Genomic DNA, 27506 nt, shown 5'->3' with positions numbered 1-27506 from the left:
GGAAGGGGGAAGGAAGGACTGGGAGGGGAGGGGGGATTTTGTCATCACCCAGCTTAGAAAGTTTCACTTCTCCCCCACCAAAACCACCGCTTGCCCCATTCAAAGGCCTCTCAGCACAATTTTGACTCCTAACCTGTCTAGCCTGGCAGGGAGAGATTAGGGAGGGGTGTTTGCTCCTACTCACTCCCGGACTCACCCAGCTTTTTTCTTCTTGCTCAGGAACTTCCCTGGTGCCAGGATGTTCACATCCCATTCCACTCTTTCCAGGACAAATGTCTCATTAGAGACAGCAGAGCCTCAAGTGCACATGTGGGCAGGGGATGTCTAGATGTCTGTATGGGGGTCCTTAGCTGCTCAGGGTCCCCTAAAATACTCAAGGGTCACACAGACTAGGTTGATTTTGTACTGACCCCAAGAGGGTCAGTTTCTCCTTCTGACTCATTGCTCCCACCTGGAATAACTAGATCTTCTTAAATGTGGGTATTAGTGTCCATAGCTACTGTATGAGCACTCAAGGTACCAGATGCATGTTGGATACAGAACAGTTGTTATTTTACCTCACATAGAATGTATAACACAAAAAGCACTCACAGGAGTCCATGAATAAGGAAACATGCTGAGCCGGCTTTTTGACAGCCACTTTGTTCCTCTAACAGCCCAAGATTGTGGTTTTGCTTCTCTCCTAAAAGGTAAACCACATCCAAATCATTTTCTTCCTATTGGGCCTGCCCTGGCTGTACTCACCGAGTTGGATGCCAGAAAATCCCTTCTTTCTAAGAGTTTTGACCTTGGGAACTCTTGGACTGGAGGGCACCAGGGAGCTCCTCAAGCTGGTGCTGCCTCCAAAATCTCCCTTGTTATACTAGGAGGCTGGATCCTGGGATTACCATGATGCCTAGGGAGTTACAAAGCACCTCCCTACACACACACACACACACACACACACACACACACACATCCCTCCATGCAGGAACTCAGGTTTGTGACCATTGTCATTGTGTCAGGCCACAAGCAAGCCCAGGTCTACTCTACCATGTGCTTCTGCCACAAGCCCTTATTTCTCCACATTCCTCCCTTGTAAGGGGGGCAGATTCCTCCTCACCTCCATGAAGGTCCCCAAATATGCTGTGCTTTGCTTCTCAAAATCTGAGCCAAAGCTGGTTCAGCCACCTACCTTTATAGCTAATGTGCAGGAGCCCTCTCCTCTGACAAGAGTTTGGTCTCCAGAGTTTCAGTCAGCCAATCCTCAGCATTTCCCTGGGTCTTCTTAGAAAGGCACCTGTAGTTCAGTCTATATTCTAGGGAAAGAATTCTTAATTTGGGGTCCATGAACTTGGATGGGGAAATAGGACATCTTTCTTTTCACTAACCTGTACCTGAAATGTAGCATCTCCTTTAGTTCCAATTCACACCACCACCCCACCATCACCATCACCACCACCACTGCCTTGCTCTGAGAAGGGTTTCACCAGATGGCCCAAGGTGTCTTTAAAAGGTTAAAGACTTCAGCTGCCTTCAAAGGGTCAAATCCTGTCATCTCATCAATGGAATTCACCCAATTAAACCCAGGGATACCCGACACAACTCTGACTTGTGGTTTCAGATCGTTGCCAGGGAAGCACTAAGAACAGTCATTTGGCCAGGGTCACACATCAACTTTGTGTGTGACTTGTGTTGGACTTGAACCCAGGTCTGTCTGACTCCAAGGTCCTTGAGGTTTGAAGACGACGGATCTTCTGTTCTTCCCCTTTTCCCCTTGAGGTGTCCTGTGGTGAGCAGTTCTGAGGGTGTGGGTCCTCCCCTCTCTTCTCATGCCATCTTATCTATCCCATCTCTCTGGACTTGGGGATAATAAGAGAGTGTCCTTTCTGAGAATCTGGGATCCAGGTTCTCTGTAGTGGGTGTAGGTGGAGGGGGGCCAGGAATGCTGCGGGGGGCACCCCAGGGCTTGCAGGTGTGGGTGGGTGCGCACAGAGTTTGTGTGACAGTAGGGGGTGTCTGGCTAGAGGATGACACATGGGGGGCTGGAATGAACATCCTTGTCAATGGGGTGGGGGCCCATTACTGGTCCCCCTGTGTCAGCCATTCTATTGCCACATGATTCAGGGTTAGGCTGCCAGCTGCGGGTGTGGTAGTCTTTTCTGCCCCCTACTTCCCCCCCCCCCCCCACGCAGGGCTGGGAGAGGGACTAGGGGTAGAGTACCCCCTCCTTCCTCCGCTGTGACGACAGCAGCAGAATGGCTGTTGGGACTGTGTCTAGTTGGAGGGAGTGAGTCACCACGTCCTAGCTTCCTAGCTTCCCGCCATGTGGGGCAAGGAGCTGAGTGCCGCCAAGACAGTGGTCCCTCTGTCTCAGAGTTGACCCTTTGACAGATCGGGTAGAGCAAGTTGTCTGGGAGGGAGAGGAGGAGTCCTCTTGGGCTGGCTGCCTGGGGCATTTGGACAGCTCCGCCCTGGTCAGAGCTGAAGAGTCTGCTGGGACGCCGGAGTGCTGGGATCCAGGGGCCTTGACAGGAATCCGCTGCGAACCCTGGCTCTGGGAGAGGGACCATCATTCGCGGAACTTCCGATCGGAGCCGGGGGAGTAAAGCAGCCGACCGGCCAGGGGAGGGCCTAGGACGTCTCTCTGGGTTCCCGCACCGACCGCCAGGGGGAGCCCAGTCACCCACTGGGGATCCCCAGCCCCGCGCTCTACACAGGGTGGGGGGAGGGCAACAAGGCAGAAGCCCACACTCAGCTGCTCGTCTCCTCCCCTTCCCCCTCCCAACAGGGAGGGTTTGGGTTAACGCCACCAGCCAGGAAGAAGGGAGGAGGCCGGGGAGAGGGGGAGGAAGAAGAGAGAGGAGGAGGAGTCCTGGCAGCTGGGAGGGCGGTGGTGGCAGCGGCTCAGGCCGGGAGCCAGTGGACTGAAGACCGGGTGGCCATGTTCGCCCGGGGATCCCGCCGGCGCCGCTCGGGACGCGGGGTAAGGAGCCAGGGGCTTGTCAGGGAAGGACCTGGCCTCAACAGGAGGCCCAGCGTGGGGGGGGAGGGGGCGGGGGGGGGGGTTCCTGGGGCCTCCCCCCCCCCCGCCAAGGAAGGTGGAATGGAGGGTCTTTTCCCCACCCCCCTCCCACTCCTTCTTCTCTTTGGGACAAGGTGAAGTCATGGAGTAAGAAGGTCAGGTGCGGGGCGGGGAGGGAGAGAAGGACTGAGGACTCCTTCTGGCCTGTTTGCCCCCAGCCTCCTGAGTCTGAAGACCCTGGCCCTGGGTTGCCATGTAATAGCTGTGGGGACCAGTGTCCTGGCTTCCTGGTGCATGGCTGGAGGTGAGGGCCCCTGGGCTTCTCAGCTAGTCATTTCCTAATTCTAACCCTAATTCAGAGAAAAGTTTGGGGGGTAGCCCCTCCCCCCTCAGTTTCCCCACCTGTCACATGGAGGGAGGGAAGAGTTTGTGGCTGCACTTTGGAGGTTCCAAGTTTTGCCCTCGACATAGGAAGATCTGTCAGCACTGCAAGTGCCCCCGAGAAACACACACTGGGAGTGGGGTCCCAGAGGACCTAGAACAGCTCATGGCCCGACTCACTTCTGACTTTCATCGGCACTCCACCTCAGATGCTAGCCCTGGCTGTACCTCAGAGGAATATACCTGGGTGCCCCCAGGCCTCAAGCCTGAGCAGGTAACCTCTTGGTCCCTGCCCATGACTCCTCTCTGGGCCCTTTCTTTGGCCTGCTCACAGGGCCTCAGTTTCCCCTCCAGGGAAGCATGTGTGTGTGTGTGTGGGGGGGACAGCTACACAGGCATTCTGCCATTTAAAACATTCATTTAAGACAAGCCTACTGACTTGGGGTAGCCTTTCTACCCCAAAGACCTAGCTCTTTCTGAGCTTCACCATCCCTCTCTATCAGGGAGAACATTGGCCAGAGGGAATGTGGCCCCCTTCCAGTGTCTTGTATCCAACAAGTCCAAGTCTGAGAGGTTGCCAAACTCTGTAAAGTGGGGGTCAGAAGAGCACCTTCCTCCAAGGGGAGTTGGTTGGAACCAATGAGATATTTGCAAAAGTGCTTAGTGCAGCACCTGGCACCTACTAGGCCTGCATCAGTGCCCCAGGTTCTGGCCCCTGACTCAGTTGTGCCCTTCAGGCCAGGCTATCCCTCTCTGGGCATCAAGCTCTCTTCCAAGCTGCCAGAGCAGAGGCTTCAGAGTGGAGTGGGTCAGGCAGTCATTAAGTACCCACATGTTGCAAACTGCAGAAACTTGAAGCCCAAAGAGGGGCAGAGCCTGACTCAAGGGCCAATTCCATCAGGAATTAGCAGTTGCTCAGGTTTGCCATGCTGAGAGGTGTTGGCCTGGAGTCTCAGAGCAAGTTGGTTTAGGGTTGGGTTAGGGGACAATGGAGCCAAGTGTGCCCCTTTCTTGAGTTGGGAGGCAGAGATTTGGCTTGAGATCCCTCCACAATGACCCTGTGGTCTGCCTGGCTGTGTTGGCTTCCCTTCCCTCTTCAACCCTCCATTGCTCCCAGGTGGACCAGTTTTTCAGCTGTCTGCCAGAGGACAAAGTTCCTTATGTGAATAGCCTTGGGGAAAGGTACCGAGTTCAGCAACTGCTTCGCCAGCTACCTCCACATGACAGTGAGGTGAGATTCCCCAGCCCCCCAGGGGTGGGGGTGGTGGGCAGCCTTCCAGAGCAGGACTTCACTGAGTCCAAGGCTAGAGACCAGACAGCATAAGCTGAGAGAAGAGAACCCAAGTGAGCCTGGTGGGGAGGATGTATGTGTGGGGTAGAGAGAACCTGGTCCCTCATCACACCAGTGGACTTCCCTGAGTTGGGGGCTTAAGGCTAAGCTATCCTGAGAGAAGAGGCCCAAATGAGCCCTGCTGCTGCTGAAGAGAACATGGCTGGCCATGCTCATTGCAAGGGGGTGGGCCAGGGTGAGCCATCCAGAGAAGGAAGATGGTGTTCCAGTGGGGAGCCTCCTCCCAGCCTATCCTGCTGGATTTCTGGAAGGTTAAGTAAAGAGAGGAGGCCCAGCTCAGATAATTGAATGGACAACTGAGTCATCAGCAGTGGTGGACTTCTATGGCTTTTGACGTATCCTCCAACTCCACTCCCCAGGCCCAGTATTGTGCAGCACTGGAGGAAGAGGAAGAAAAGGAACTGAGACTCTTCAGCCAAAAGCGGAGACGGGAAAACTTGGGTCGGGGTGCTGTCCGAGCATTCCCAGTGTCCATCACTGGGGCCATCTGTGAACAGGTGAGGGGATCCCTGAGGCTCTGAAATGCTACACTTTCTCCATATACTCTCCTTGCCAGGGTTTCCCAGGAAAGAAACTCCACCATCTCCCCATGGCCTCTGGGATCAGAAAGAAGCCCCTCTTTTGCCCTTTTGAGCACCATTCCCTATTATTCCCCTTCCCAAATTGCACTGCAGCCCAACTGACCCACATTTTGTTCTGCCACTCTTCACTTCATTTCCACACCTTTGCTCAGACCATGCCCTCAGTCTGGAAGGCCCTCACTCTTCACCTCTGCCTCTTCCAATTCCTGATGTCCTTCAAGACTCAGGACCATATCCTTCCTGAGACCTAGCCTGACTTCCTCCCCCCAGTTGCTAGGGCTTCCTTTCCTTCCCCAAATGGACTTTGGGAAGACATGATCTATCAACATGGTTTTCCACCCCAATAGAACACGTGAATCCCATGTCATTTTCCAGCCCCATAGCAGTGGGCCAAACCCCTTTGTTTCAGTTGGCCAGCATGGGTGAAACACCTATTATGTGCCAGGGATGCCCTGCCTTAGGAGAGTTTCTGGTCTCCCAATACTTGTTGGCCGATGATCTATTTGCCAATGGTGCGTTGGTTCTCCCCCCTCCTAGTGTGGGAAGCAGATCGGAGGAGGAGATCTGGCCGTCTTTGCCAGCCGGGCTGGCCACGGGACCTGTTGGCACCCTCAGTGCTTCCTCTGTGCCACCTGTGGTGAACTGCTCGTTGATCTCATCTACTTCTACCAGGCTGGGAAAATCTACTGTGGGCGCCACCATGCCGAACGCCTTCGGCCCCGCTGCCAAGCTTGTGATGAAGTATCTGAGGGGACTGATGGGGACTGACGGGGGGGGGGGGGGGGGGGGGGAGAGGGGGGGGTGGGCACTGACTCCAGGAGCAAGGGAGGAAGTTGTCTTGGGCCCTTCCCATTCCCCATCTTCTTCCCCAGATCATCTTTGCGGCAGAATGCACAGAGGCTGAGGGCCGTCACTGGCATATCCAACACTTTTGCTGCTTTGACTGCGAGGGACCTCTGGGAGGGCAGCGCTATGTGATGAGGGGGAGTCGGCCTCACTGTGGCACCTGCTATGAGGCCCGGCACACCCAGTACTGCGACAGCTGTGGAGAGCGGATTGGTGAGGATTTGGCTGGCCCCTTCTCAGGCTTCCTCTGGCTCAGGAGGCTCTTTGAACCTGTTTGCTCTAGAGCACATAGGCCAAGTGGGCTTGAGAAGAGGAAGGACTTCATGGGAGGGGGGGTAAGGTATCCTGGCTTCCGAACTGGGCCTTAGGGGAAAAGCAGAGAAGTTGGGCTCCCACTTGAGGGAGGAAGGAGCTAGTCCTTTCTGCCTTTCTCTATGACTGAGCTCACACTATTCTCTCCCTGACCAGGAATGGAACAAGGCCAGATGACGTATGGTGGGCAGCACTGGCACGCCTCCCAGAGGTGCTTCAGTTGCTGCCGCTGTGGGAGGCCCCTGTTGGGTGAGCCCTTCCTCCCAAGGCAAGGGCAGATCTTCTGCTCTCGAGCCTGTAGCCTTCCTGCTCAAGCAGAGACCTCAGTGGCCATGGCAACAGTTGGGGCAGCAGCCACGGCCGCAGCCTACCCTCTGGTTCCCAGCACAACAGTGATCCAGGCCCGCTCCCGGGCAGGCTCCCTGGCAGGCAGAGCGTGCACTCACTTCTGCCGTGGGGCCCCACAGCGACACTCCATGCCTCTGCTGGGCCTCCGCCGGGTGGGCCCTTCCCCTTGGCAGTCCTCACAACCAGACCCTCAGCACATGTCTGTCCCCAACCCAGCAGCCTCCTCAGGGGTCCCCGAGTTCTGCCGCCAAGGGGAACTCCGAGTTAGCTTCCGAGAACCCCTGGTGACCCAAGCCCCCCAGATCCCTCCTCAGCCTCCCCCTCCACGAAGCCCTCCAGCCCAGGCCAGTCAGAGAAGGCAGCAGCCTCAGAAACTGCTTCACTATTGCCACAGTACCCACCTGGAATGGGACTCAGCTTGGGTCTCCTCCTCTTCCCTTTCCTCCTCTTCTGACTCAGAGGACGATGGCTACTTCCTCGGGGAGCCGATTCCTTTGCCCCCAGCCCTGCAGAGAGCCACTCTGGGGTCCCAGGGGAAGGAAGGGACATGGGGGACTTCCCCTGGGCTGGTTCCCAGGCAGGCTCCAACCCAGGGCCAAAACCGGGACAGGGACAGGAACTGCATTGTGACCTGAGGCCTGGCTGGGCTCACATATGCCCCTGCCAAGGAGACTTTGTGTAGACTAGGAGTTGGGGTTGGAGTGGATGCTGGATCAAGTTCACCACATCTCTCTTCTACCACCCTGGGGTCTGCATTTTGGCTTCCCAGCCCCACCCCACTCCAGTACCTCTAGAATGTTCTACTCCATGCCACCATTTGCAGGCTGACTCTGCCCATTAAAAGGATTATTTTCATGTGTTCGAGTTTTTGTTCCACTGCCTCCCTCCTTTTCCCTCCCTCTTTTCCACCCACATCTCAGTATCTGTTGCCCATCAATGAAGTTCACAATCAACAGATAAACTGATTTATTACTGATTTATTCATCTTTTTCCTGCCCTCTGCCCCCAACCCCTTGGTGCCCCTTCTCTGGGACTGCCCTCTGCCCTCGAGCTCACGGGACAGAGAGGTTGGCTCCGGAAAGAAGGGGCCAAGGGAAAGGAGATCCATAGACACTTGGGCTCCTCCACTGGTCACCTTCTTCTTCCTCCTTTTGTGAGTGAGGGAGTCCATAGTGGCCACCTTGGTGCTAGGAGGGGCCATCCGGAGACTCTGCAGGTGGGAAGGATGAAAAATGAAGAAGAGCTTGGTGTGGCCAGGCTCGCCCCCAAGCCTCTGCTCAGTCTGTCCTGGCCCAGGCACTCACCAGTGGCGGCTGGGGTGTGGCGGCTCCGTTGGGCTTGGAAAGTGCTGTAAGCATCATAGGCAAAGAGGAAGGCGGCCACCAGCCCCAGTACCTGAGGGCCAGGAGGACCAAGGTAAGAGAAGAGCAGGTGCTTTCGGACCAGCCCCTAGCCCCCAGCAGCCAAAGCAGAGCCCAACAGGGGGATCTTACCCCTCCGACCATGCTCTGGGCGTCCACATATTTGATGACCGTAATGAGGGCCGTGATGAAGAACAGCACGGAGGCGATGAGACCTCGGAAGAAGTCCTGCATGGGAGGCAGGGGTGGGTTCAGCAGGAAGGGCTGGGGCGTGGAGCCCCCCACCTCCCCGCACTTGCACTCACACTCCACGGCCAGTTAATGAGCTCGATCTGGTGATGAATGTTCAACATAAAGATGGCGAAGAAGAGCCCGGCCAAGACCAGCTCCAGCACGGGCACGGTGAGGTAACCCGTTACCCGCGAGGCTGAGTAACAGATGACGATCAGCAGACACAGCACCTGGGGGACGGAGGAGGGGACAGGACAACACCGCTCGCTAACCCTCCAACAGAGGCCAGGAACCCGCGCCCCCTCCCCTCCCGCCTCCCGCCTCCCTGGCCCAGGGCCCCAGGCACAAGACAAGGGGCCAGTGCTGGGTTGGCTGAGGCGCGGATGGGGCTGAGGAAATGAGGGAAAGTGTCAGGGAATGAATGAATCAGCTGGTTCACGTTCAAAAGCTGGAGCGGGGTTGGGGGGTGGGGGAGCCTAAGCGACAGGTTGCTTCCAATTCACCCAGTTTGAGAAGGGGAGGGGGACGTCGAGACAAGGAGCACAGGCGCCAGCCTCCCCCTCCCTTGCCCCCGGTGGCCCAGGAGAAATGGAGGGTGGGAAGCCAGAAGGGTAACAGAGGTAGGGGAGCAGGAGCATCCTGGGGGACGTGGTGAGGAGTTGCCCAAGTAAATAAGAGGTACCCTAGGCCTTCCAGGGTGGGGGAGGGAAAAAAAGGAGAAAGAAAACCAAAGGGGAAAAAATAGAGAAGGGAAGGAGGCAGAGGCCGCAAGAAGGTGGGGCAGGGGGACACACCCTTTTTTTTCTTCTTTTTTTTTTTTTTGCCGCCCCGCCCTACACCGCTGGCCTCGCCAGACTTACCTAGCCTTTCCTCCCTCCCTTCCCCCTCAACGCGGGGGCGAGGGAATAAGTTCTCCCAGTCCCCATTCAGCCTCAGTTTCTCCTGGAGTTTCTTTTCTTCCACTCCCTCCCCACTCTCTGGGAAGTGAGGGGCTGGGTTATAGAGTTAGGGAGAAGACCCAATGGGAGTGGAAGAGGTCCCACGTTCCTCCGTGGGAGACCCTGAGGCTGCTCCTTCTTCCTCCTCTCCACGTGCTCAGACACACACCCTTCTTTCCTAGCCACTAGCAACAGTCCCCAAGGCCCCCCCACACACACACACACCTCGACCAAGGCCAGATTTCCAGGTACTCTGACTGGCCCTCGGTCTCTCCTCCCTCCGTCCCCCAGAAGCGCTCACCATCTCGGCCAAGAGGAAAATCCCCTTGCGAGTGCGGGAGAACGAAGTGCAAGCTGCCCAGCAGTTGGGGCTCGGGCTATGCTCGGAGTCCGCCATCCTGGTGCAAGAGGGGGAGAGGTAGGCGCTGCTTCGGAGGCCCTCCTGCTTTGAGGTCCCTGCCTGGAAGGGCGCTGGCCGCTGCCCCGGAGTTCGAGTTGGACGGGCAATCCCCGACAGCCGTGGGTCCTCCGCCGCCCAGTAGGAAGTAGGTGAGGCCGCTTGCTGCCCACCCCACCCCACCCCACCCCTGCCCAGCCAGAGCGTGAATCACCACCTCTAGGCAAGAGGGCGGGGCCGACGCTCCTGTCTCCCTATATGGAGGGGACTCCAAACTGGCGGGGAGGCCCTCCCTTGCCCAGGGGAGGGGAAACGCACTCTCCCTCCCTAGGTGGGCGGCTGGAAAAGCAGAATGGCCTGAGCCAGCCCTGGACAACCCTATGACAACCGCTGTTCTTCGTCACCAGGATGGGGACGTCTTCGAGGCCCTTTTTGCCTGGGTGATGAGAGGCTCACTCCCCAATTGGGGAGTGGGGATACCTGGGACCTGAATGATTAGAAACATAAAGAGTTGACTCTTAGCCGGGGCCAGAAGAGGAGAAAACTTAAAAGCCTACTTAGCCACAGGGCGCCTTCCCCCCCTCCCCCCAACCACCCCTGGGGCAAGACAGGGTGGAGCTGCAATAGTCTACAGTGTGTTAGGAGAAAAATGCACCTAGGACCTGGCTGCCACAGTTCCTCCCACTTCCCAGCCCCACCCCCCTTAACCCTCCCCAAGTCCTGGTCCTGTTCTGGGCAGGACTCCCCAATAAGTTGCTGAACCCTTGGCCACCATCTCCAAGACCAACACTAACTACCTCCTTTTCCTGTGTCCTTGATTCCATCCCCTTCCCATCTGTCCCTTGAGAGTTTATCAATCTGATCTCTGTTTCCAGCCCTGGAAGATGAAGGTCCCCTCCAGAGTTGGTATATTTCACAAGCATTGCAAACTCAATGCACCCACAAACCTTCCGGTTTTCTTTACCAAACCCAGATCTCTTTGGCGCTTCCCCATTTCTGTTGAGAACACCACCATCCTTCCAGTCACCAAGGTTTGAAATCTCAGGGTCACCTGAGAGAAATCTCAGAAGACTCCTCACCTGGCCCACATCACAAAGGAATTTTCACTAGAATGGCCTTGGCAAATGCTTGACTGTCTTTGCTTTAGGACCTTGAGTGAAGTCAACTTGACTAGCACTTGGGGATGATTCCCATTGTCAAAAAGTCTTCCCCCCAGTGAAGGAGCCTCAGTCAGCCTCGATCTATGTCCACCGTTCTGAACAGACACAGTTCTGCTCTCAAGGGACCAAGCAGAACTAATAGTCTAATCTGTTTTCCACAAGATGGCCCTTGGGATATGAAAGCAAGCTTTCCTGTCTTCCCCTGGTCCTCCTCCCCCCTCCGTCTTGTATTCTCTCTTCTTCAGGCTTCTTAAACTGATCCCCATATGACATGAACTTGAAGCCCTTCCTCGTCACACCCTCCAGCTTCTCAAAGTCCTTCTTAAACTACAGTGCCCAGAAGTGGAGACAGTCCTGAAGATGTGGTGTGACCAGGGTAGAACACAGGTGACATCCCAATGCTGGCTGGTTCACCAAGCTTGGAGGGCACTCAGTTGCCAAATCTTTATCAGACTGCCACTGTCTATATCTCTCCCCTCCCCCCCCCAATCCCTTATTGATGAAGTTGAATTATCCCTATTGCATTTTGATGCATTGATCAGCCCAGCATTCTCATCTGTTTTTTCTTTTTAAAAATATTCTGACTCTGTCCTCCTGGCTTTGTATCATCTCCAGATCTGTTGAGCATTCAAATGTTTTTGTTCAATTCACCTGATTAAAAAAAAAAAGTGAAGTAGCCAAGGGCTCAACACAGAGCCCTGGGGCACTCCACTGGAGACCTCCTACCAAGGTGACATCGAATCCTTAAGGATTCCTTTTGGGCTCTGGCCAGTCAGATAGTTCTGACTTCATCTGAAAATTGTATTGTCTAGTCAAAACCTGTCCATCTTTTTCTTGAGAAAAATGTGAGACACGTCACCAAACGTACTAAAATCTTAGCAAAATCTATCTCCAGCATTCCTGATGATGACCAGGTCAGTAATCATGTGGAAAAGTGGCATCGAAGTGAGTCTGGCATGATCTATGCTGGAGGAAGCCAGTCTTGTTCTCTGAAATCACCACTTCCCTTTTCAGGTAGATCTGCTCCTCGAAGATTAGAATGCTTACCTTTTCTCTCCAGTCTGGTGGTGCCTCATCCATTTCCCAGCACCAGAGACAGAGATTCAGCAATTACATCTGTCACTTCTTTCCAGACCCAACGGTGCCATTCCCACTAACCAGGTGACCAAATCATCAAGAGACAATTGGTATCTTACTGTCTCTGTGTGGTAGGTATCAGCTCCCAATTAATTTCCATTTTTTTAATTAATTTGTTTACTTTTAGTTTGCAACATTCAGTTCCACAGTCCCTTGAGTTTCAAATTTTCTCCCCCTCTGTCTCTCCCCCCGCCCCCCGCCATGGCGGCAAGCACTCAAATATAGGATCTACAAATATCTTCACATTAATCATTAGTCAGGTTGTAAAGAAAGATTATAACCAATGGAGTGATCAGTGTGAAGAGGAAACAGAATAAAACAAGAAGAAACAGAGCAAGTAGTTTGCTTCACATCTGCATTCAGACTCCGCATCTCTTTCTCTGGGTGTGGACATCTCTTGATCATGAGTCTTTTGGAGTTGTCTTATAACCTTACACTGCTGACAGGAGCCCAGTCTATTGAAGTTAGTCATCATACATACGTTGTGTCTGTGATTGTGTACAGATTTCTCCTGGTTCTTCTCTTCTTGCTGAGCATCAATTTATATGTCTCTCCAGGTTATTATGAAGTCCATCTGCTCATCATTTCTTATAGCACAGTCCATTACATTCATTTGCCACAACTTGTTCAGCCATTCCCCAATTGATTGATAGGCATCCCCTTGATTTCCAATTCTTTGCCACCAGAAAAAGAGCAGCTGTAAATATTTTTGTACATACCAGTCCTCCTCCCACTTCTCTGATCTTTTTGGGATAAAACCCTAGAAGTGGTATTGCTGGGTCAAAGGGTATGCACTTATTTATAGCCCTTTGTTCCAGATTGCTCTCCAGAAAGGCTGGATCAGTTCACAACTCCACCAACAATGCATTAGTGTTCCAATTTTTCCACATTCTCTCCAACATTTATCATTGATAAATATAAGTAGCAATTGCAGGGGTTCAGGGTTTGCCATCAAAGAAGAAAGCCAATCCTGAGCAATGAGGCTAGTAGGCACACAGAATGCTCACAGCCCACTCCTGGCTACCTGCAGTCCCCTTTTGGAATTCACATTGACCCTGGTCTGGGCATTCAGGATGCTGCCCCCTCCCCATGGAATGTGAGCCCCTAGAAAGCAGAGTTGAGTGGAGCACAGGCTCTGCTGGTTGACATACAATAAGGACTGAATCAGTGCTTGTTGGATGTCCAAGTGGGTTGAGAGTGTTCCGCCCTGCCCAGCTTTATCCCAGGCCTGATACCCAGCCCCCATCCACCCTGGATAGCACTTGATTGTTGTTGTTTTTTGTACTTGAAGAGGGCCAAAAGGTCATGACGATGTCGGAGCCAAGGTGCCGTGTCCAACTGGGGCTGATCAGAAGGCTCCACCACAGAGTCCCCATGAACATTCGGAATGGAGCTGGTTCTAAATTGGCGCATTTTGAGTTTCTTTAACGAGCTCATGCCTTGCTGGGTAGTCCTGTGCCAATGTCTCTCATGTCACGAAATCAATTCCAAAGTTCTTCAGAGAGACCTTGGGAATGTCCTTGTATCACTTCTGATTTCTGTGTGAGTGCCTGCCTTGCGTGAATTCTCTGTAAAATTGTCTTTTAGTCAAATACATGGCATTTGAAGCATGAGGCCAGCTCATGGGAGGTACACTCCCTACAGTAGAGTTTGACTGTTTGTCAGTTCAGCTCAAGAAGGGACCTCAGTGTCTGATACTTTATCTTGCCAGGTGGTCTGCAGAATCTTCCGGAGACTACTCAATTGAGGGCAGCTCACTTTCCTGGCATGGCACTGTTAGACTGTCCATGTTTCACAGGCACACAACAGTAAGGTCATCACAATGGCTCTGGAGACATTCTGAGCTGGGAGGCCCAGTCTTCCAAACAAGTCTTAGGGACTCATCAGGCCAACACAGGGCCCTTTTCGTGCTTTCTGGCACAAAGGGTGGGAAGCTTGCAATCATTTCTTCCAGATAGAATCTTTTCCTCCAGGCTGCACCTCTAGGTACTCAGCAAAGGGGAGGAGAGGAAGAAGTACAGATGTTCACATAAAAGTCTAGTAATCCTCACATCAGGAAAAAAAAATAAACTTTGAAGTTTAATCTGCATTCTTAACACTTTCTTAAAGTCTGGTCACACAACAAAACAATCCAGGCCAGAGTACTCCAGATGGCTCAGACAGGAGCACCCAAAAGGCTGAAGCCTCCTTCCAACCTTGCCTGGCCTTGCCTCCTGGACCTGGAGTGAGGAAGTTCAAAACCAGCCTCAGACACTTACTAGCTGTGTGTGTCCCTGGGCAGTCACTTAACCAGTGTTTGACTCAGTTTCCTCAACTGTAAAACGGGGATAATAATAGCTCTTGCCCATCTCAGAGTTGTTGCAAGGGCCAAATGAGATATTTGCTTACCACAGTGCCTGGCATATAGTAGGTGCTATATAAATACTTATTCCCTCCTTCCTCATCCTCGATCCCAAGCCCAGAGCTGAGGTGAGAGCCGAGAAGCAGGTACCCATGTTCATAGCCTCAGGCAGCGGGTTCCTTCCATCTCTCTCCTGGCTACAGCGGGTTTGTATGGTGTCCTTAGCATGTTGCTCTTACTCTCATTAACCTGTGAACTCCTGAGGAGCTGGAGCTTCGTGGATCCCCAGTGCCTGGCACACAGTAGGCGCTTTATCAGTGTCCGATGATTTGCCTTTCCCACCCTAGGTCGGGGATTTCCTGAAGTCCTGCAGTCAGTGGAGGAAGAATGGTCATGTTTGGTCACCAGAGCACACTCATTTCTTAGCAAGTACCTGCTGGTGCCCTTCAAAAAGGGACGTCAACGCGAGGGCGTTGAGGCAAGGAAGGAGGGAAGAAAGAGCCACAAGGAAACAGGGCTCGGTTTGGTTTTTTCCTTAGCGGATTCGCCCGCAAAGTGGGACACCAAGCATGCGCACAAAGTAACTGTCCACCTACTACCTGAACTAGGAATCCTGAAAGCTCCCCCAGGCCCAAGGCTCGAGGTACCCCCGCGGGCCAGCCGGGGCACCCCCGGTCAGTCAGTTGTAAGGAGGAGCATGACCACGGGCTGGGTTCTTCCTTCTCGAGCCCCTAGGACTCTAGCCGCCCCCACGGAAATCCCTAGCTAGCAGAAAGTGGAGAGTTCTTCGAACAAACAAAAGCCCTCTCCCACCAGCTCTGGATAGGAAGGGGTGGGGAGAGGGAGACGACGGAGAGGGAGCAGAACTACAGCTCCCGGCGGGCCGCGCGCGGCTGCGCAGGCGCCGTGCTTCTCGACACCGCCCCACTGGCTCTCCCTTCCCCCCCCACCCCCCATTTGCCCGGCACGTTCTTGCGAAGACGGACTCGGCTGCTCCACTCCCTAACATGCCCGTCCTCTCAGACTCCTCTGAAGTGTCCTCCGTGTAAAGGAGATGGTCAGCTTTCCGAGGCGGCCACAGTCCGAACTAACTACAAGGCCCAGCAGACACCGCGCGACGCCAGAGCTGAGTCTGAGCGCGCCAAGATGGCGGACTGCGAAGCCGAAGCTACGGTTATCTAGCCGGCCCCCAGGCCTAGCGTCTTTCGGTTTCAGCCGCACGGCCTCCCAGAAGATGGTTGGTGGAAAGGTGGCGAAGAGGAGAAACATTTTTTGAGGGTTGTGGAAGAGGGTGGGCTCAGGGGGGGGCAAGGAATTGTGTTGCGGAAAGGTGGTTGCGCGTGCGCTAAACTGAAAGCGAAAGATTAGATGGCCGAGTCAGAGGGAGACCAGAGCAGTCGAGTACCCTGTACATCGTCCTCCCATCCGCCTTCCCCTGTGAGTCTGACCAGGTGGGCTCAATGGTCTTCTCGTTTTTTGTTTTTTGTTTTTTTTTTTTTGTTTCTGGTTTTTGCAGGGCAGTTGGGGTTAATTGACTTGCCCAAAGTCACACGGCTAGTAACTGTGTCAAGTGTCTGAGTTCGGATTTGGACTCAGGTCCTCGAGACTCCAGAGCTGGTGCTCTACTGTGTTTCCCCGATAATAAGACACTGTCTTATTAATTTTTTTGGAAAGAAAAACACCAGAGGGCTTATTTTCAGGGGAGGGGTTATGTTGTCCTGCCTCAGCTCTCCTCCATGGCACTGCTCTCAATGGCGCCAGCAAGCAAATCACTGGGGAAGACCAGGATGACAAGCTCACTGCTGCAGCTCTGATTGGATGCAGCTCGGAGCGAGGCGGACGTTTGGAGGGGGGCGGTGCATACAGAGGGTACCGTAATGTAGCGTGTAGCGCACCTTCACTACAGTAGCAATTTCAATAGGGCTTATTTTCGGGGGAGGGCTTATTTTAGAGGAATCTTACACAGTAAGGGGAAGGCTTATTTTCGGGATAGGTCTTATTATCGGGGAAACACGGTATTCACTGTGCCACCTTGCTGCCCCTTGTTCTGTTTTTTCTTCGGTACCATTTCTTGTTAAATTATCCTCATTAAAAAATAAACAGAAGGGGTGGCGAGGTGGCGCAGTGAATAGAGCACCAGCCCTGGAGTCAGGAGGACCTGAGTTCAAATCCAGCCTCAGACACTTAACACAAAAATTAGCCGTGTGACCTTGGGCAAGTCACTTAACCCCAATTGCCCTCCATAAAGCAAAAACAAAAAGCAAAAAAAACCCGAAAAAGCCAAGAAGCCTAGGCCACGTTTCACTCCTGTCTGGAGGGGTGGGTAGCCTTAGTTGACCGTGAACTCTGAAATCGGGTATGGCGCTGACCAGCATTCTGGTGCCTTTCCAAGGTCTTTACTATTTAATTGGATCACTTAAGGTTGATGGGGTACCTGGGGTCTAGGTCGGACCAACTTGTGGAGCCAGTCTGTGAAGTTGTGATTTGTCCTTTCCCACCCTTGAGTTCTGCCCCTTCCCCATATCCCACATTCCATCTAGGCAACACCCTTCCGACCCCTTTTGTTCTTACTTAATCTCTTGATTCCTTCCCAGGCCTGGTCCACACCCTCCTTTATCCTTGCCTTTTGTCTCCTTAACAACCTGGCCCAAATTTTATCTAAACTGTCTATTCACATGCTCCTCTTGGTCAGCTCTGACCTTTGTCTATGCACTGAGGCCCCTCCTGTCAGGTCAGCCCTGACAATGGCAGCCCTACCCTTTAAAGGTAAAAGCATGTACCCCTCTCACTCACAGGTCCCCTAAAGGACTCTTGCCCGCTTCTCATGGAAGTGTAACAATAAACTTTCTCAACTCTAACTCCAAGCAAGGCTGAGCTGAATTCTTTCCAGACGCCCTGTTGAACCTATCGGGATCCCGTCCCCACCCCCCAACAAAGGTGATTGTATAAACGATTCCCTTGGTTGTGCTCAGTTCTCTTGGAAACATTTCATTCTCATTTCTTACAGCACCTGTTGGACTGTATATTCGGATTTCTGTACCCCAGCTTGTTCATCTGCATTGGCTATTCTTTGCTACCAGAAAGAGCTGCTATAAATATTTCTGTACATATAGGACCTTTTCCTCTTTTTTTGATCTCTTTGGCATTCCTGGGGCAAAGGTTATGTACATTTTATTTACTTTTGAAGAATAATCAGACATTGTTCTCCAGCACTTGTCATTTCCTTTCTTTTTTTCTTGGTTGTTTTAGCCAATTTGTTGGGCATGAATTGGAATCCCCTGGGGTTGTTTTAATTTGCATTTTTCAAATTAGTGATTTGAAGCTTGAATTTCTTCCTTTAAGAACTGCCTATGCATATCCTTTGACCATTTCTCCCTTGGGGAGTGGCTCTTATTTATTTTTATAAATTTGACTCTGCTGAGCATCCCCAATTAACAGTTCCCCTTATAACCTGAGCTTTTTTTTTTGGCTTTGTGCAGAAACTTTGCCATTTTATGCCATCACAAGTGTATTGTATGTTGTGTGTGGATTTGGTATATAGTTGTTTTCTACATTCACATCTTTGAAGACCCTCTGTCTTACCCACTTTTCTCCATTAGTTCCCAGGAGATTGTATCTGGTGCCAAGTGTGGAGGGCATAGATGTCATGGCTGGTGAACATACTTTGTTATCGATGCCGTAGCATATCCGATACCTTCCATATTTGTCTTATGTTTTTTGCAACATCGCTTCTCACTGCTGCTCACTGTTTCATGAGATGGTGATGCTCAGTATCTACCACAATCCCCCATTCTGTAGTCCAATGAGGGATTTCATCGGCATATAGAAATCTCCATGAGGGGATTCCTTTTACTAGGGCCTGTCTGCCTCTCTTACATGGTCTACTGAGAAGTGCTGTGACTTGGCCATGTCACATAGCTAGTGTGTCAGAGGCAGGACTTGAACCCAGGTTTTCCTCAATCTGAGGTCAGGTCTTTGTTCACTGAGCCAGGCTACTTCTCTATGATCCTATAAAGGATCTTAAAAAAATAATATTCTAAACTGTTGTTGCGTTACTGATAATGCCCTCCATGCCAAGACAATCTCATTTGATGGTTGAGATGGTTTCTAAATTCTTGGCCTTCTTGTTGGGGAAATTACTGAGTGCCACTTCAGCATCTAGAGAGGAAGTGAACACCCTGCCTTTCAATGTCTGTGTCTTTGTCTATTTCTACATTTTTGATTCTTTAGGTTAAATGGAAACTCTTTAAATGTCAGCCACATTTTCCCTTTCTTGTTCTTCTCATTTGAACTTAATACTAATCTTTGTTCTCATTTTTTAACTGTGACTGTATACAGACAACTGATTCTGAAATTCAAATATTTCATTAAATGTCTAGATAATGGAGTGATTTGCCATTTCCTTCTCCAGCTCATTTTACAGATGAGGAAATTGAGGCAAACAAGGTGAGGTGACTTGCCCAGGGTCACTCAGCTAGGAAGTGTCTGAGGCTGGATTTGAACTCCAGACTTCCTGACTCCAGGCCTAGTACTATATCCACTGTGCCACCTAGCTGCCCCTAGCAGTGGGCCCAGGGAAGATTTTTAAGTTTATTTCTAGTAGACCCATTTGACAGAGATCTGTGACTTTGTCCAGCACCACATGAGTAAGAGTCAATGTAGTGGAAGGTGGGAGTGATCCAGGCTGGGGACTTGGCAAGACGGAGATTTGAACATGAATTTAAATTGAACTGGATCACCAAATGGGCAGTGTCAGGTGGAGGGCTCAGCTCTTCTGACTGGAAGGAGTGCCAGCAGTGTGGAGGCAGGTCAGGCCTGGGCCAGCTCTGCAGCTAGCTTGGATGGGTAGAAGAGGAACTCATGTTGAACTCATGGCTGATGTTAAAGAGGGCTGGAGGCTTTTCTCTCCATGGACTTTCTGGCCCTGAAATGGCATGGGGGAAAGCCTTGAAATGAGATCCAAAAGCCAAGGAGCAACAGATTTGATCCTGGAAGGGACAGGGCAAAGGCAGGTTTGGGGGAGGCTGGAGACAATCAGAGGCAGAGGCCAGTACCAGTCACCTGTTTATTACAGAAAGCCCTAATGTTCCAGCGCTGATGCCAGCCAGAGGCTGGGGGGGGGCACCCCAGGGGGCCATTTAGAGACAGCTTCTCCTTCCATCTCCTGGGGAGCAGGGCTGTCCGGACAGCTAGACAGGAGAAAGGGCCAACATGTCTCTGTGTGGCTTGGAGAGGCCTCAAGGCGCCCACCCCCATCCCCCACCCCCACCCTGTTCATCTTCAGGAGATGAGGCACCAGCCAGTCTTTATCCCAGAGCAGGGAGGCCTCCTGATGCAGTGCAGGGTGACTGCTCCTCCTCCCCTGCCAAGGAGCTCCCTCACATCCCCCAGGGCCCAATATCTTCACAGCCAATAAGCAGGGGACCTCTGATGGCTGCTGGGCCTTCTGCCTCTGATGCCCAAGAGAAGCAGAGATGAGGACTGGCAGACTAAGCACAGCTTGCCTTGGAGAACAGTCCTCAGCTTCCCCCTGTCCCAAAGCAGGGCCACTGAGCCCACCATTCCCTTCTGTCAATGAAAGGAGACAGGAGACGGGGCAATGGGTTACATAAGATCTCAACTGCTCATGTGGGCAGAGGGAGGGGGAGGTCAGAGCACAGCAACATCCACACAGCTGGAGGTTCTCGTGCTTCCTCATAGCATGTAGAAAAGAGAGGGAGGGGCCCCGCACAGCACTGAGGCCACTTCTCAGCTCACATGAGAAATGGGTGTGTGGCAGGGGCTTGGGAGGGATGGCAGGGGCTGCCCCAGTATTCAGGAAGCAAAGGGCAGGCAAGGGGGCAGGGGTGTCCAAGCAGCAGCCCTGGGGTCCGTGCAGGGAAAGGTTTACAATGACATAATGCTAAGCATCCTAAGGGGCCATTACAAATCCAGACTAGCATCCCCGGGAGGGAGATGGGGTTACTGGGATGTCAGACCAGTATCTCCAGGGGCAGAAGGGTCAGACCAACGTCCCTGGGGTTCGAGGATCTGAGTCCAGGGGGCGATCCCCTTCCAATGCCAGGTCACTTAAGTGGGAGCTCAGCTCTGGGGGGTACAGGAAGTCTGCGTAGTGTCTTAGGTTGGGGGGAGGGTAAGGGAGAGGAATGGAAAGACAAGAGAGGAGCAAGAGAAACAGGGACAGATAGCCAGAGAGAGAAGAGAGTAACATTAGAGAAAACAGAAAGCCAGCAGAGCAGAGAACAGGGTCCACTGGACTCTCCCTTGTTCCCACCTCCCTATGCCCCAGAATGCCAAGTCCCCCACCCTCCTCCAAGGCACCCTCACTCAGTACCTGCCAGAGACAGGAGGAGCTGTGAAGCTGAGGGAGTGAGGTAGGGCTGTGGCTGCTGCCGCTGCCGCCGCCGCCGCCGCTGAGGGCAGGGCTACTCCAGCATAGCCCAAGTATGGCTCAGGGCCAGCCTCAGTGCCATGGGCAGTATGCAGCAGGAGACCTTGTGGGTAGCTAGAGTGATGCCAGGAGAATGGAGAAGGATGCAGGGCCTGGCCCTCTGGAAGGAGGCCCCGGGTTGAGGGGTGAAGGCCTGCTACAGTGCCCCCTCCTGTCGAGCCCACGTTTCGAATGTACCAGTCCCGGAGACCCTCGAGGGCCAGAGCCTTGTGACCACCCCGGGGGTCAGCGGCTGACTGGTCTGGCTGGCTGTGGTAACGGCTTGGGCCAGAGCCTGCCCAGAAGGAACCAGGCAGTGGGCCCCCATCATCAGACTTAGTGCGACTGGTCAGGCCACGCCCAGGGCCTCCATGGGGTGCTGGGTCCTTGGCTCGAAGGAGGGGGCTGCCAATACCACCTCCACCATCCCCCTGAAGTGCTGAGGGAGCTGGGGGAAAGAAGACAAGGAGACCGTCTCTGCAGGAAAGGTGGCCTGGGCCCTCAGACCAGCATTGTCCACCCCGGGCCAGGTAGTAATCCAGTAGCAGGTCACCATAGGCCGGAAGGGGCCGCCCCCGGGGAGCAGGAGGGGCAGCTGAACTGGGTCGAGCAGCTCGGGGAGGGTCCAGAGGCCCAGCTGTTCGAGAAGAGAAGGCTGGGGGGGGCACTGGGGCTGGTCGCTCAAAAATACTTTCATTGCTTTTGCAGGGTGGGGACACTGGTGGGCCTTCTGGGGGCAGGCGAGCACACGCAAAGCTGGAGATCCCAGCACCTCGGTCGACCAACAGGGCCTCAGAACTGTTGCTCCGGCGGGTTCGGCCAGAGACGAGGAAGGCGCGCTCCCAAGGGCCATCTGTGTGTGGGAAGCCCATCTGAGAGTCCTGGCTGCCAGACCATTGGCGGGAGTGAAGGCCCTCTAGCCTGGGCCAGAAGAGAGGGAGAAGGCAATGAGGTTGTGGGGCCAAAAGGGAAGAACTTAGGAGCCACCCACCAGCCCTGTCTTCAAGTCAAAGCCCGAGTAGGTGCCTTCTCTCTGGAGCCTCAGTTCCCCCTCTATAAAAATGAAGGCTTTGGATTGGACAGTATGTAAGCCCCATTAAATGCTGTATTGGTACAGGCTGTACTCAGAGGCTTGCATTCCTGGCAACCTTGTTCTAAACCAGGTGAGGGATTAGAACAGCAAGTGGCACCTGCCACCTTGTGTGTCATGGCCCCCTCTAGCTGCCTGTTGAAGGAGCCTATGGAGCAGAGCTTGGAATAATTATGTTTTTAAATGCGTAAGATAAAATCTGTAGGGTTACAGAGGAACCCAATACTGTTGAAGATGTCATTTTCTCCCATCCAAGTTTGTAGACCTTTGACCCTCCCTTCCCCTGCCATCTAGCCACAGACCCTCTGTTCTAAACCATGTCATTGATATTTAAAAGGCTGGGCTTCCTCTTCTCCTTGCTGTGGTGGGCCTTACCTACAGAATTGGGGCGCAGGGCCCCGGGCCAGAACAGGCGTGGCAGGAACACTTCTGCCCTCGAAGCTTGATATACTCCTGGGAAGGGTCCTGCTGGGGCTGGCAGTGGGGAACAGTGATCAGTGAGGAGACTTGGCACCAGGAAGTGCCAAAGGCATGAATGGAATTCCACCTGCTTTCTGAAGGATCCTCCCTACATGATCACCTGGTCGGGCTGGCCACAGAGTTCCTCCGACTCTTTAGATCTCCATAGAGCTCAGAAGCTGGCAGAGGAGGCGTCACCTTCCAGGGTGGTCGACGTTCGGGGCTGCCCCCTGCTGACACTGATGCTCGCAACTGGTCTCGGGCCTTTGGGAGTGCAGGCCGCTCACTGTGGGGATCCTCTGAGGGCAAGGGGAGACAAAGAGGGGACATTTTGGTGGGGCAGGTGGGTTCTTGGTTTCTGTCCCTCCCAGCCATCCTCCATGGATCACACTCACCATTCTCATGGCTGGCTGACTCTGAGAGAGAGCTGCTCTCTGAGCGGGAGGCATCATCTAGGAAAAGAAAGCAGGGGCCAGTGTTTGGAGTCAGCAGCCTCCTAGGCCCATGCTGCCCAGCCCTTGGCCCCTCTCCTGGTGGCCAGGCCCCACAGTGTGTGCTTTCTTCCTTAGGTCCTCTCACTCACCTTGGCTGAGCTGTGCTACTCGGGTGCGGAGCCCAGGAAGTCCAGGGCCTCCATGGCCTGACAGCATGGGAAGTGGGAGGCCCAGAAGAGCCCGGGCAGCCCTCAGCTGCTCCTCCAGTTCAAGAAGCCTCTGTGATGCATCTGCCTGGACCTGCCGTCGCCGCCGCCGCTGTTCCGCACTCAGCTCTGGGGCCAGGGCAAGGCGTCTGGCGGCTGCAGCAATTTGCCTCTGAACTGACACCTCTCTTTCTAGTGTCTCCAGTGCTAGCATCTGCAACATAGAATGGATCAAAGAGGGAGGGAGATGAGAAGGGGGATGGAGCCGTGGGCTCCAGGCCTCACCCCCCAAGTAGCCCCTGCACTTAGGGCTGGCCTTCTGGCCTCTTATTTGTACCACCCCCCGTCCCAGTCACACACACACACATACACACACATTTGAGTTCTGGCCCGTCTTCCAATGCCCCCTCCTGAGGGGCTTAAGACACTTACCCCAGAGGGGCAGAGGCCCCGGGGTTGCGGGGGGATAGGGGCTGCCCTGCGCCGGACAGGATGAGGCTGTTCCCCAGGCTCCAAGGGGTATTCAGCAGGCAGCCGGCCTGTCAGCTCCTGGGGTGGGGGAAGGAGGTTGTCATGGGGCTCACCTCCTGGCCTGCCCTCCATCCCAAGCGCCAGGGCCCTTTCACCCACCGCCTCCTGTAGGCAGACCCTGCGGAGTTCTCGAAGCTTCAGAGTGAGGGTTTCCTGTAGGCCCCGCTGTCGTTCTAGCAGCACCCGCAGTCTCTCCATCTTCACTGGGGGGCTCTCTTCCAGGGGCAGTGCTGGTCAGTGGAACAGGGAGCAGGTTGGAGTCCATCTGCCCCCATATCTGACTTCCTACCCAGAGTTGGTCCATATCCTAAGCCTGGCTTTAGGGAATCAGTCTGCCCCTGTAACCCAGGGGCTTTTTCCACCCACCCACATCCCTAAGGATTGTACCTGGACAGTTATAGCTCGGGGAGCTGATGAGTTGCCCTCTGACCTCCATCCTAAGGTAGTTGAAAGGAGGCAGAGACTTCTAGCTGGACAGGGCCTGGGTGAGAAGAAGGTCTTGCTGCCAGGGATTCAGGTGGTCTCCCCACTCAGCTAGCCCTGGGGATTGGTGTCTCCTCCCCAGACCCTTAGATTGGGATTTTAGCCTCCTGCCTCCTACTTTGGGGTTAGGTTCTGGTTTTGGGGGTGGGGAGCAGGCAGCCTTACCCTAGAGGGGGCATAGGGGAAGGAAAGCAAGGTGGCACTTGGGAACTTGTCCTGTCTCTCTCCCTTGGCCCTCCAAATCCACTGCTACCTCCCTTCCTTAGCTCCTGGCCAGGAATGAGTCAGGGAACAGAGAAGCAAAGTCCAGGAGAGACAGATAAACAAGGGTTCAGCCCTGAGTAGGAGGTGGGGAGCTCCTCCTCTCCGCTTGGCATTTTCCTACAGCTCAGACTTGGGGGGGGGGAGGCTGAATGTACCCTGCCTTTCAGCTTTCTGTGATGTAGTGTCCCATGAGGGGCAGAGCCAGGCTTGGCTTGTGCTGGAGGTGGCCTGTCCGTGCTAGAGTCATTCCCTTCCCCCTAAGCAGCCCAAGCCACTTCCCTTCCTAAGTCCTTGTACCCCAAGATCCTGGCTTGAGTGGCCACCCCCAAAGGCCGGCCCACTAAGAGGCAGACCACTAGGGGCTCACCCTAAGGAATCCAGTTCCCAGGGCCCCTGGGAATAGGCAGGCAGAGGAGCTGGGGTAGGCAAGAGTTCAGACATTCAGCCCTCCCTTTCCTGTACATTTGCTGTTGCTTCTAGTAGGGAGGCTAGGTTTTCTTTGGAAGCACCCTTCCCATTCCTAAGTGAAAGATCTTAAAGTGCCCTTCCCCGTATCCTCATGGTCCAGTGCCCTCCCCAGTCACCCTCATTTCCCTGACGAGCCATTCCTCACCACTTGTGGGGTTCCCTTCCTAGGTCTGGGCAGAGTCAGGCCAGGGAGCAGCAGCAGCAAAGAAAAGTTTTCACCAGGAGCCTAGGCCCAGCTTGCTACTCTGCTCCTCAGCTAGCCAGCCAGGAGGTGGGGATGCAGGAGGAGGAGGAGAAAGCCTCCACCTTTTAACCCTTTGCCTGGTAGCCACCTGCTCTGAGGGATGGGGGAGGGGAAAGGTAATGCTGAGGGCGGGGCTGAGAGGAGCTGGAACCCCTCCCTGCCCCACCCCCCACCCCCCTGGATACTCCCCAGGCAGCTGCTCCAAGGTTCGGGCTCGTAGATTGGGGGGGGGGGGGGCGGGTAGGCCCTGGATTCCTGGCCCCAACCCTTGTCCCACAGGGACAGAAAGGAGAAAATGCTGAGGGGGGAGGGAGGGAAGCGGGGTTGACCTTATCATGCCTCCATATTTTCGCTTTCTCTTTCCTCAGGCCTAGGGTTCGAAAAGACACCGGGGAAACTGATGCCGTGGGGGAGGGGTGGATCTGGGGAGGAGGGCGCGTCCACTTCCTGCCTGCTGGTTTGTCCTCGCCCCCCCCAACCCCCAGCCCCGAGAAATGAGACAACCGACCTGTCCTGTCCTGTCCTGGCCCGTCCTGTCCTGTCAGGGAGCGCGGGGCGGAGACAGGTGGGGGATCGGAGCTCTGGAGCCACCCCCGACAGCGGGGCGGGGCGGGCCGGGAGAAGGGAGGGGGCGCCGGCCCATACCCTCGCCCACCCTTCCGCTCCCCTCACTCAGCGCTGCCCAATCCAACCACCCCCGCCTACAGCCCTGTGGGGCAGGAGGCGAGGGGCCAGGCCGGGGCGGGGTCAGGCTGCTCCCCCTCCACCTCGCACTCACCGCCGCTGGGGGCCGAGCCGGAGGTGGGCTGATGGGGGGGGGGGGCGGGCGGGGGGTGGGGGACCTCTGTTCGTACCTCTGCTGCGCGCCCCCGGCCGCCCGCGCCCCCGCGCCTCGCTCCGCCGCCTGCCTCCGGCCGGGGTGCGCGCGGCCGCCCGAGCGCGCGTGCGCGGCGACAGAGGCTACTGGGCCTGTAGGGCGGGGGCGCGGGGAGGGGCAGGGGGCGAGCTGCTCTGAGCCCCGCCCCCACCCCTTCCTCACTTCCTCACTACATCTTCCTCCCAGCTCCTTCTATATCCTTCTCAGTCTGCTGTCTGCTGTCTCCAGGATACCATTGGGAATACTGACACCCAAGTTGGAAAGAAAGGCAAAAATGTCTCAAGTACAAGCCCCCCAGCCCAGGCCCGACTGTGCCCCCACCTCCATTGGGGCCACACAGAGCACAGATAGTCTCCAGAATGTCCCAAAGTAGAAACGTGTCTGACCTGGACACTGGCTCCAGCACCTCCAGTGGCTCCCTAGGGCTTCTTACCCCTTCTCCCTCAACACATGTACTCCATATTTGTCCCCTTCTATAGCAGCCCTGACCAGGGACAGGCAGGAACTCCAGCTCCCTCCCATGCCTAGAATGCTCAGCCTTCTCACCTCCTCTGCCTCTCAGGCAGCTCAAGCTTGTCAGTGCCTTCCAGGAGCCCCCACCAGCCAATGTTTCCACCCCAAGTTACCATGTCTTTTGTACATTGTTGTTATTTAGTCCTCTTCATTCATAAACAACTCTTCATGAGCCCATTTTCTTAGGCAAGATACTGGAGTGGTTTGCCATTGCCTTCTCCACTTCGATTTACAGATGAGGAAACTGAGGCAAACCAGGTGTGACTTGGCCAGGGTCACACAGCTAGGAAGTGGCTGAGGCTACATTTGAACTCAGGAGTCCCCCTGACTCCAGGCCCAGTGCTCTATTCACTAGGTCACCTTACTGTACCTTAGAATTGGGGTTCAGCACTGACCTAGAGTGTGTGAGCCATGGCAGGAGGGCCTCTCTGGCGCCACTCTTCCCACCCCATTAGCTAATCAAACCAATCAGAGAAGTTCACATTAAAAAAAAAATCACAGACTCAACCATTCCATTTCTCTATTTACTTGTCCTCATCTTTCCCCTGATCATGTCATTCATAATTACATGTTCATGGGAGGCAGGTATGAAGCACCCCCTTCCATAAAGTCAAAATGTCCAACAGGTATGGAGATAATAGAAATCCCCTGTGATGATCCCAGCACGCCCGTGACCAATTTTTTCCTCCTTTTCTCTTTGGATGGTGTAGAGTATACTTCAGTCATAACATGATTTCTGGGTCTACTCTAAGGCTTTCTGAAAGTGCTCTCTATTTTTTCCTCCTCTCATTTCTCCCAGAGTTCTCATTTGTAGCCAAATCTGTGCTTTTATTGGTGTTGGGAGCTTCTTTTAGCAGTGCTGATCAACACCTTCTCAGAACATTACCTAGGTCACATGGCAACCCTATGTCAGGTGTGACTTGAAAGTGGGCCTTCCAGCCTCCCAGGCAGGTTTAGTGCCCATGCTGTCTTACAACAATGTCTTCTTAACCTACAATGAAACTCAGACCCACCATCTTTTCACCAATAGTTGCTTTGGAATAAGGTATCTATTCATCCTCAGTCTCATTCCACTCATCCCATTCTATCCCACCAAATCTCAGTGCCACCCATGAGGTC

The 27506-nt window shown here is 54.1% G+C and overlaps 3 protein-coding genes and 1 long non-coding RNA gene across 13 annotated transcripts; 2 read left to right on the top strand and 2 right to left on the bottom strand.

Annotated features, from left to right (window-relative positions):
• The first annotated feature begins 2769 nt into the window (after positions 1-2769).
• PRICKLE3 (prickle planar cell polarity protein 3) lies at positions 2770-7678 on the top strand. 4 transcript variants are annotated; one of them, XM_069108222.1, is made up of 8 exons: positions 2770-2965; positions 3139-3308; positions 3476-3659; positions 4503-4616; positions 5096-5233; positions 5855-6058; positions 6190-6376; positions 6632-7678. In XM_069108222.1, exons 1-8 carry the CDS (start codon positions 2924-2926, stop codon positions 7456-7458), a joined length of 1866 nt encoding a protein of 621 aa, XP_068964323.1. In that variant the 5' UTR covers positions 2770-2923; the 3' UTR covers positions 7459-7678. The 4 variants fall into 4 exon arrangements, with proteins under 4 accessions (XP_068964323.1, XP_068964324.1, XP_068964326.1 ...); XM_069108223.1 differs by having other exon boundaries at positions 2773-2965; positions 3223-3308; XM_069108225.1 differs by lacking the exon at positions 3139-3308 and having other exon boundaries at positions 2774-2965.
• A 107-nt stretch (positions 7679-7785) lies between these two features.
• PLP2 (proteolipid protein 2) lies at positions 7786-9941 on the bottom strand. Its single transcript, XM_069108227.1, has 5 exons — positions 9655-9941; positions 8490-8645; positions 8317-8412; positions 8128-8218; positions 7786-8033 (listed from the first exon to the last, which is right to left on the bottom strand). The coding sequence occupies exons 1-5, from the start codon at positions 9748-9750 to the stop codon at positions 8011-8013; spliced, it is 462 nt and encodes a 153-aa protein (XP_068964328.1). The 5' UTR covers positions 9751-9941; the 3' UTR covers positions 7786-8010.
• Positions 9942-15633: 5692 nt separating this feature from the next.
• LOC138177176 (uncharacterized) lies at positions 15634-17246 on the top strand. Its single transcript, XR_011172448.1, has 2 exons — positions 15634-15839; positions 17184-17246. It is a non-coding gene; the product is annotated as an uncharacterized lncRNA (long non-coding RNA).
• Positions 17247-19439: 2193 nt separating this feature from the next.
• Positions 19440-25808, bottom strand: CCDC120 (coiled-coil domain containing 120). Of its 7 annotated transcripts, none has more exons than XM_069108216.1 (10): positions 25506-25808; positions 24899-25085; positions 23926-24019; positions 23638-23768; positions 23440-23556; positions 22951-23221; positions 22489-22819; positions 22284-22382; positions 20723-21739; positions 19440-20504 (listed from the first exon to the last, which is right to left on the bottom strand). In XM_069108216.1, the coding sequence occupies exons 3-10, from the start codon at positions 23972-23974 to the stop codon at positions 20390-20392; spliced, it is 2130 nt and encodes a 709-aa protein (XP_068964317.1). In that variant the 5' UTR covers positions 23975-24019; positions 24899-25085; positions 25506-25808; the 3' UTR covers positions 19440-20389. The 7 variants fall into 7 exon arrangements, with proteins under 7 accessions (XP_068964317.1, XP_068964322.1, XP_068964318.1 ...); XM_069108221.1 differs by lacking the exon at positions 25506-25808 and having other exon boundaries at positions 22489-22666; positions 22763-22819; positions 24899-25234; XM_069108217.1 differs by lacking the exon at positions 24899-25085.
• Positions 25809-27506: the final 1698 nt, after the last annotated feature.

The sequence above is a fragment of the Petaurus breviceps genome, unplaced genomic scaffold (assembly GCF_028583685.1).
Source record: "Petaurus breviceps papuanus isolate PSGF00001 unplaced genomic scaffold, PetGlider_PUasm1.0 90333, whole genome shotgun sequence".
NCBI classification, from domain to species: domain Eukaryota; kingdom Metazoa; phylum Chordata; class Mammalia; order Diprotodontia; family Petauridae; genus Petaurus; species Petaurus breviceps.
This window is presented reverse-complemented; position numbering and strand designations above follow the sequence as displayed.

Bases quoted from the DNA above. Each gene is read 5' to 3' on its own strand.
- CCDC120 (XM_069108216.1), bottom strand. From the start codon at position 23,974: ATGGAGGTCAGAGGGCAACTCATCAGCTCCCCGAGCTATAACTGTCCA. The intron at 21,740-22,283 runs GTAAGGCCCACC...CTTCTGGCCCAG, and splicing joins CCTGCGCCCCAATTCTGTAG to GCTAGAGGGCCTTCACTCCC. The intron at 20,505-20,722 runs GTACTGAGTGAG...CCCCAACCTAAG, and splicing joins GCTCCTCCTGTCTCTGGCAG to ACACTACGCAGACTTCCTGT.
- PLP2 (XM_069108227.1), bottom strand. From the start codon at position 9,750: ATGGCGGACTCCGAGCATAGCCCGAGCCCCAACTGCTGGGCAGCTTGC. The intron at 8,413-8,489 runs GTGAGTGCAAGT...CCTCCCATGCAG, and splicing joins TCATTAACTGGCCGTGGAGT to GACTTCTTCCGAGGTCTCAT. The intron at 8,219-8,316 runs GTAAGATCCCCC...CCTGGCCCTCAG, and splicing joins CCCAGAGCATGGTCGGAGGG to GTACTGGGGCTGGTGGCCGC.
- PRICKLE3 (XM_069108222.1), top strand. From the start codon at position 2,924: ATGTTCGCCCGGGGATCCCGCCGGCGCCGCTCGGGACGCGGG. The intron at 3,309-3,475 runs GTGAGGGCCCCT...CCCTCGACATAG, and splicing joins TTCCTGGTGCATGGCTGGAG to GAAGATCTGTCAGCACTGCA. The intron at 5,234-5,854 runs GTGAGGGGATCC...CCCCCCTCCTAG, and splicing joins CTGGGGCCATCTGTGAACAG to TGTGGGAAGCAGATCGGAGG.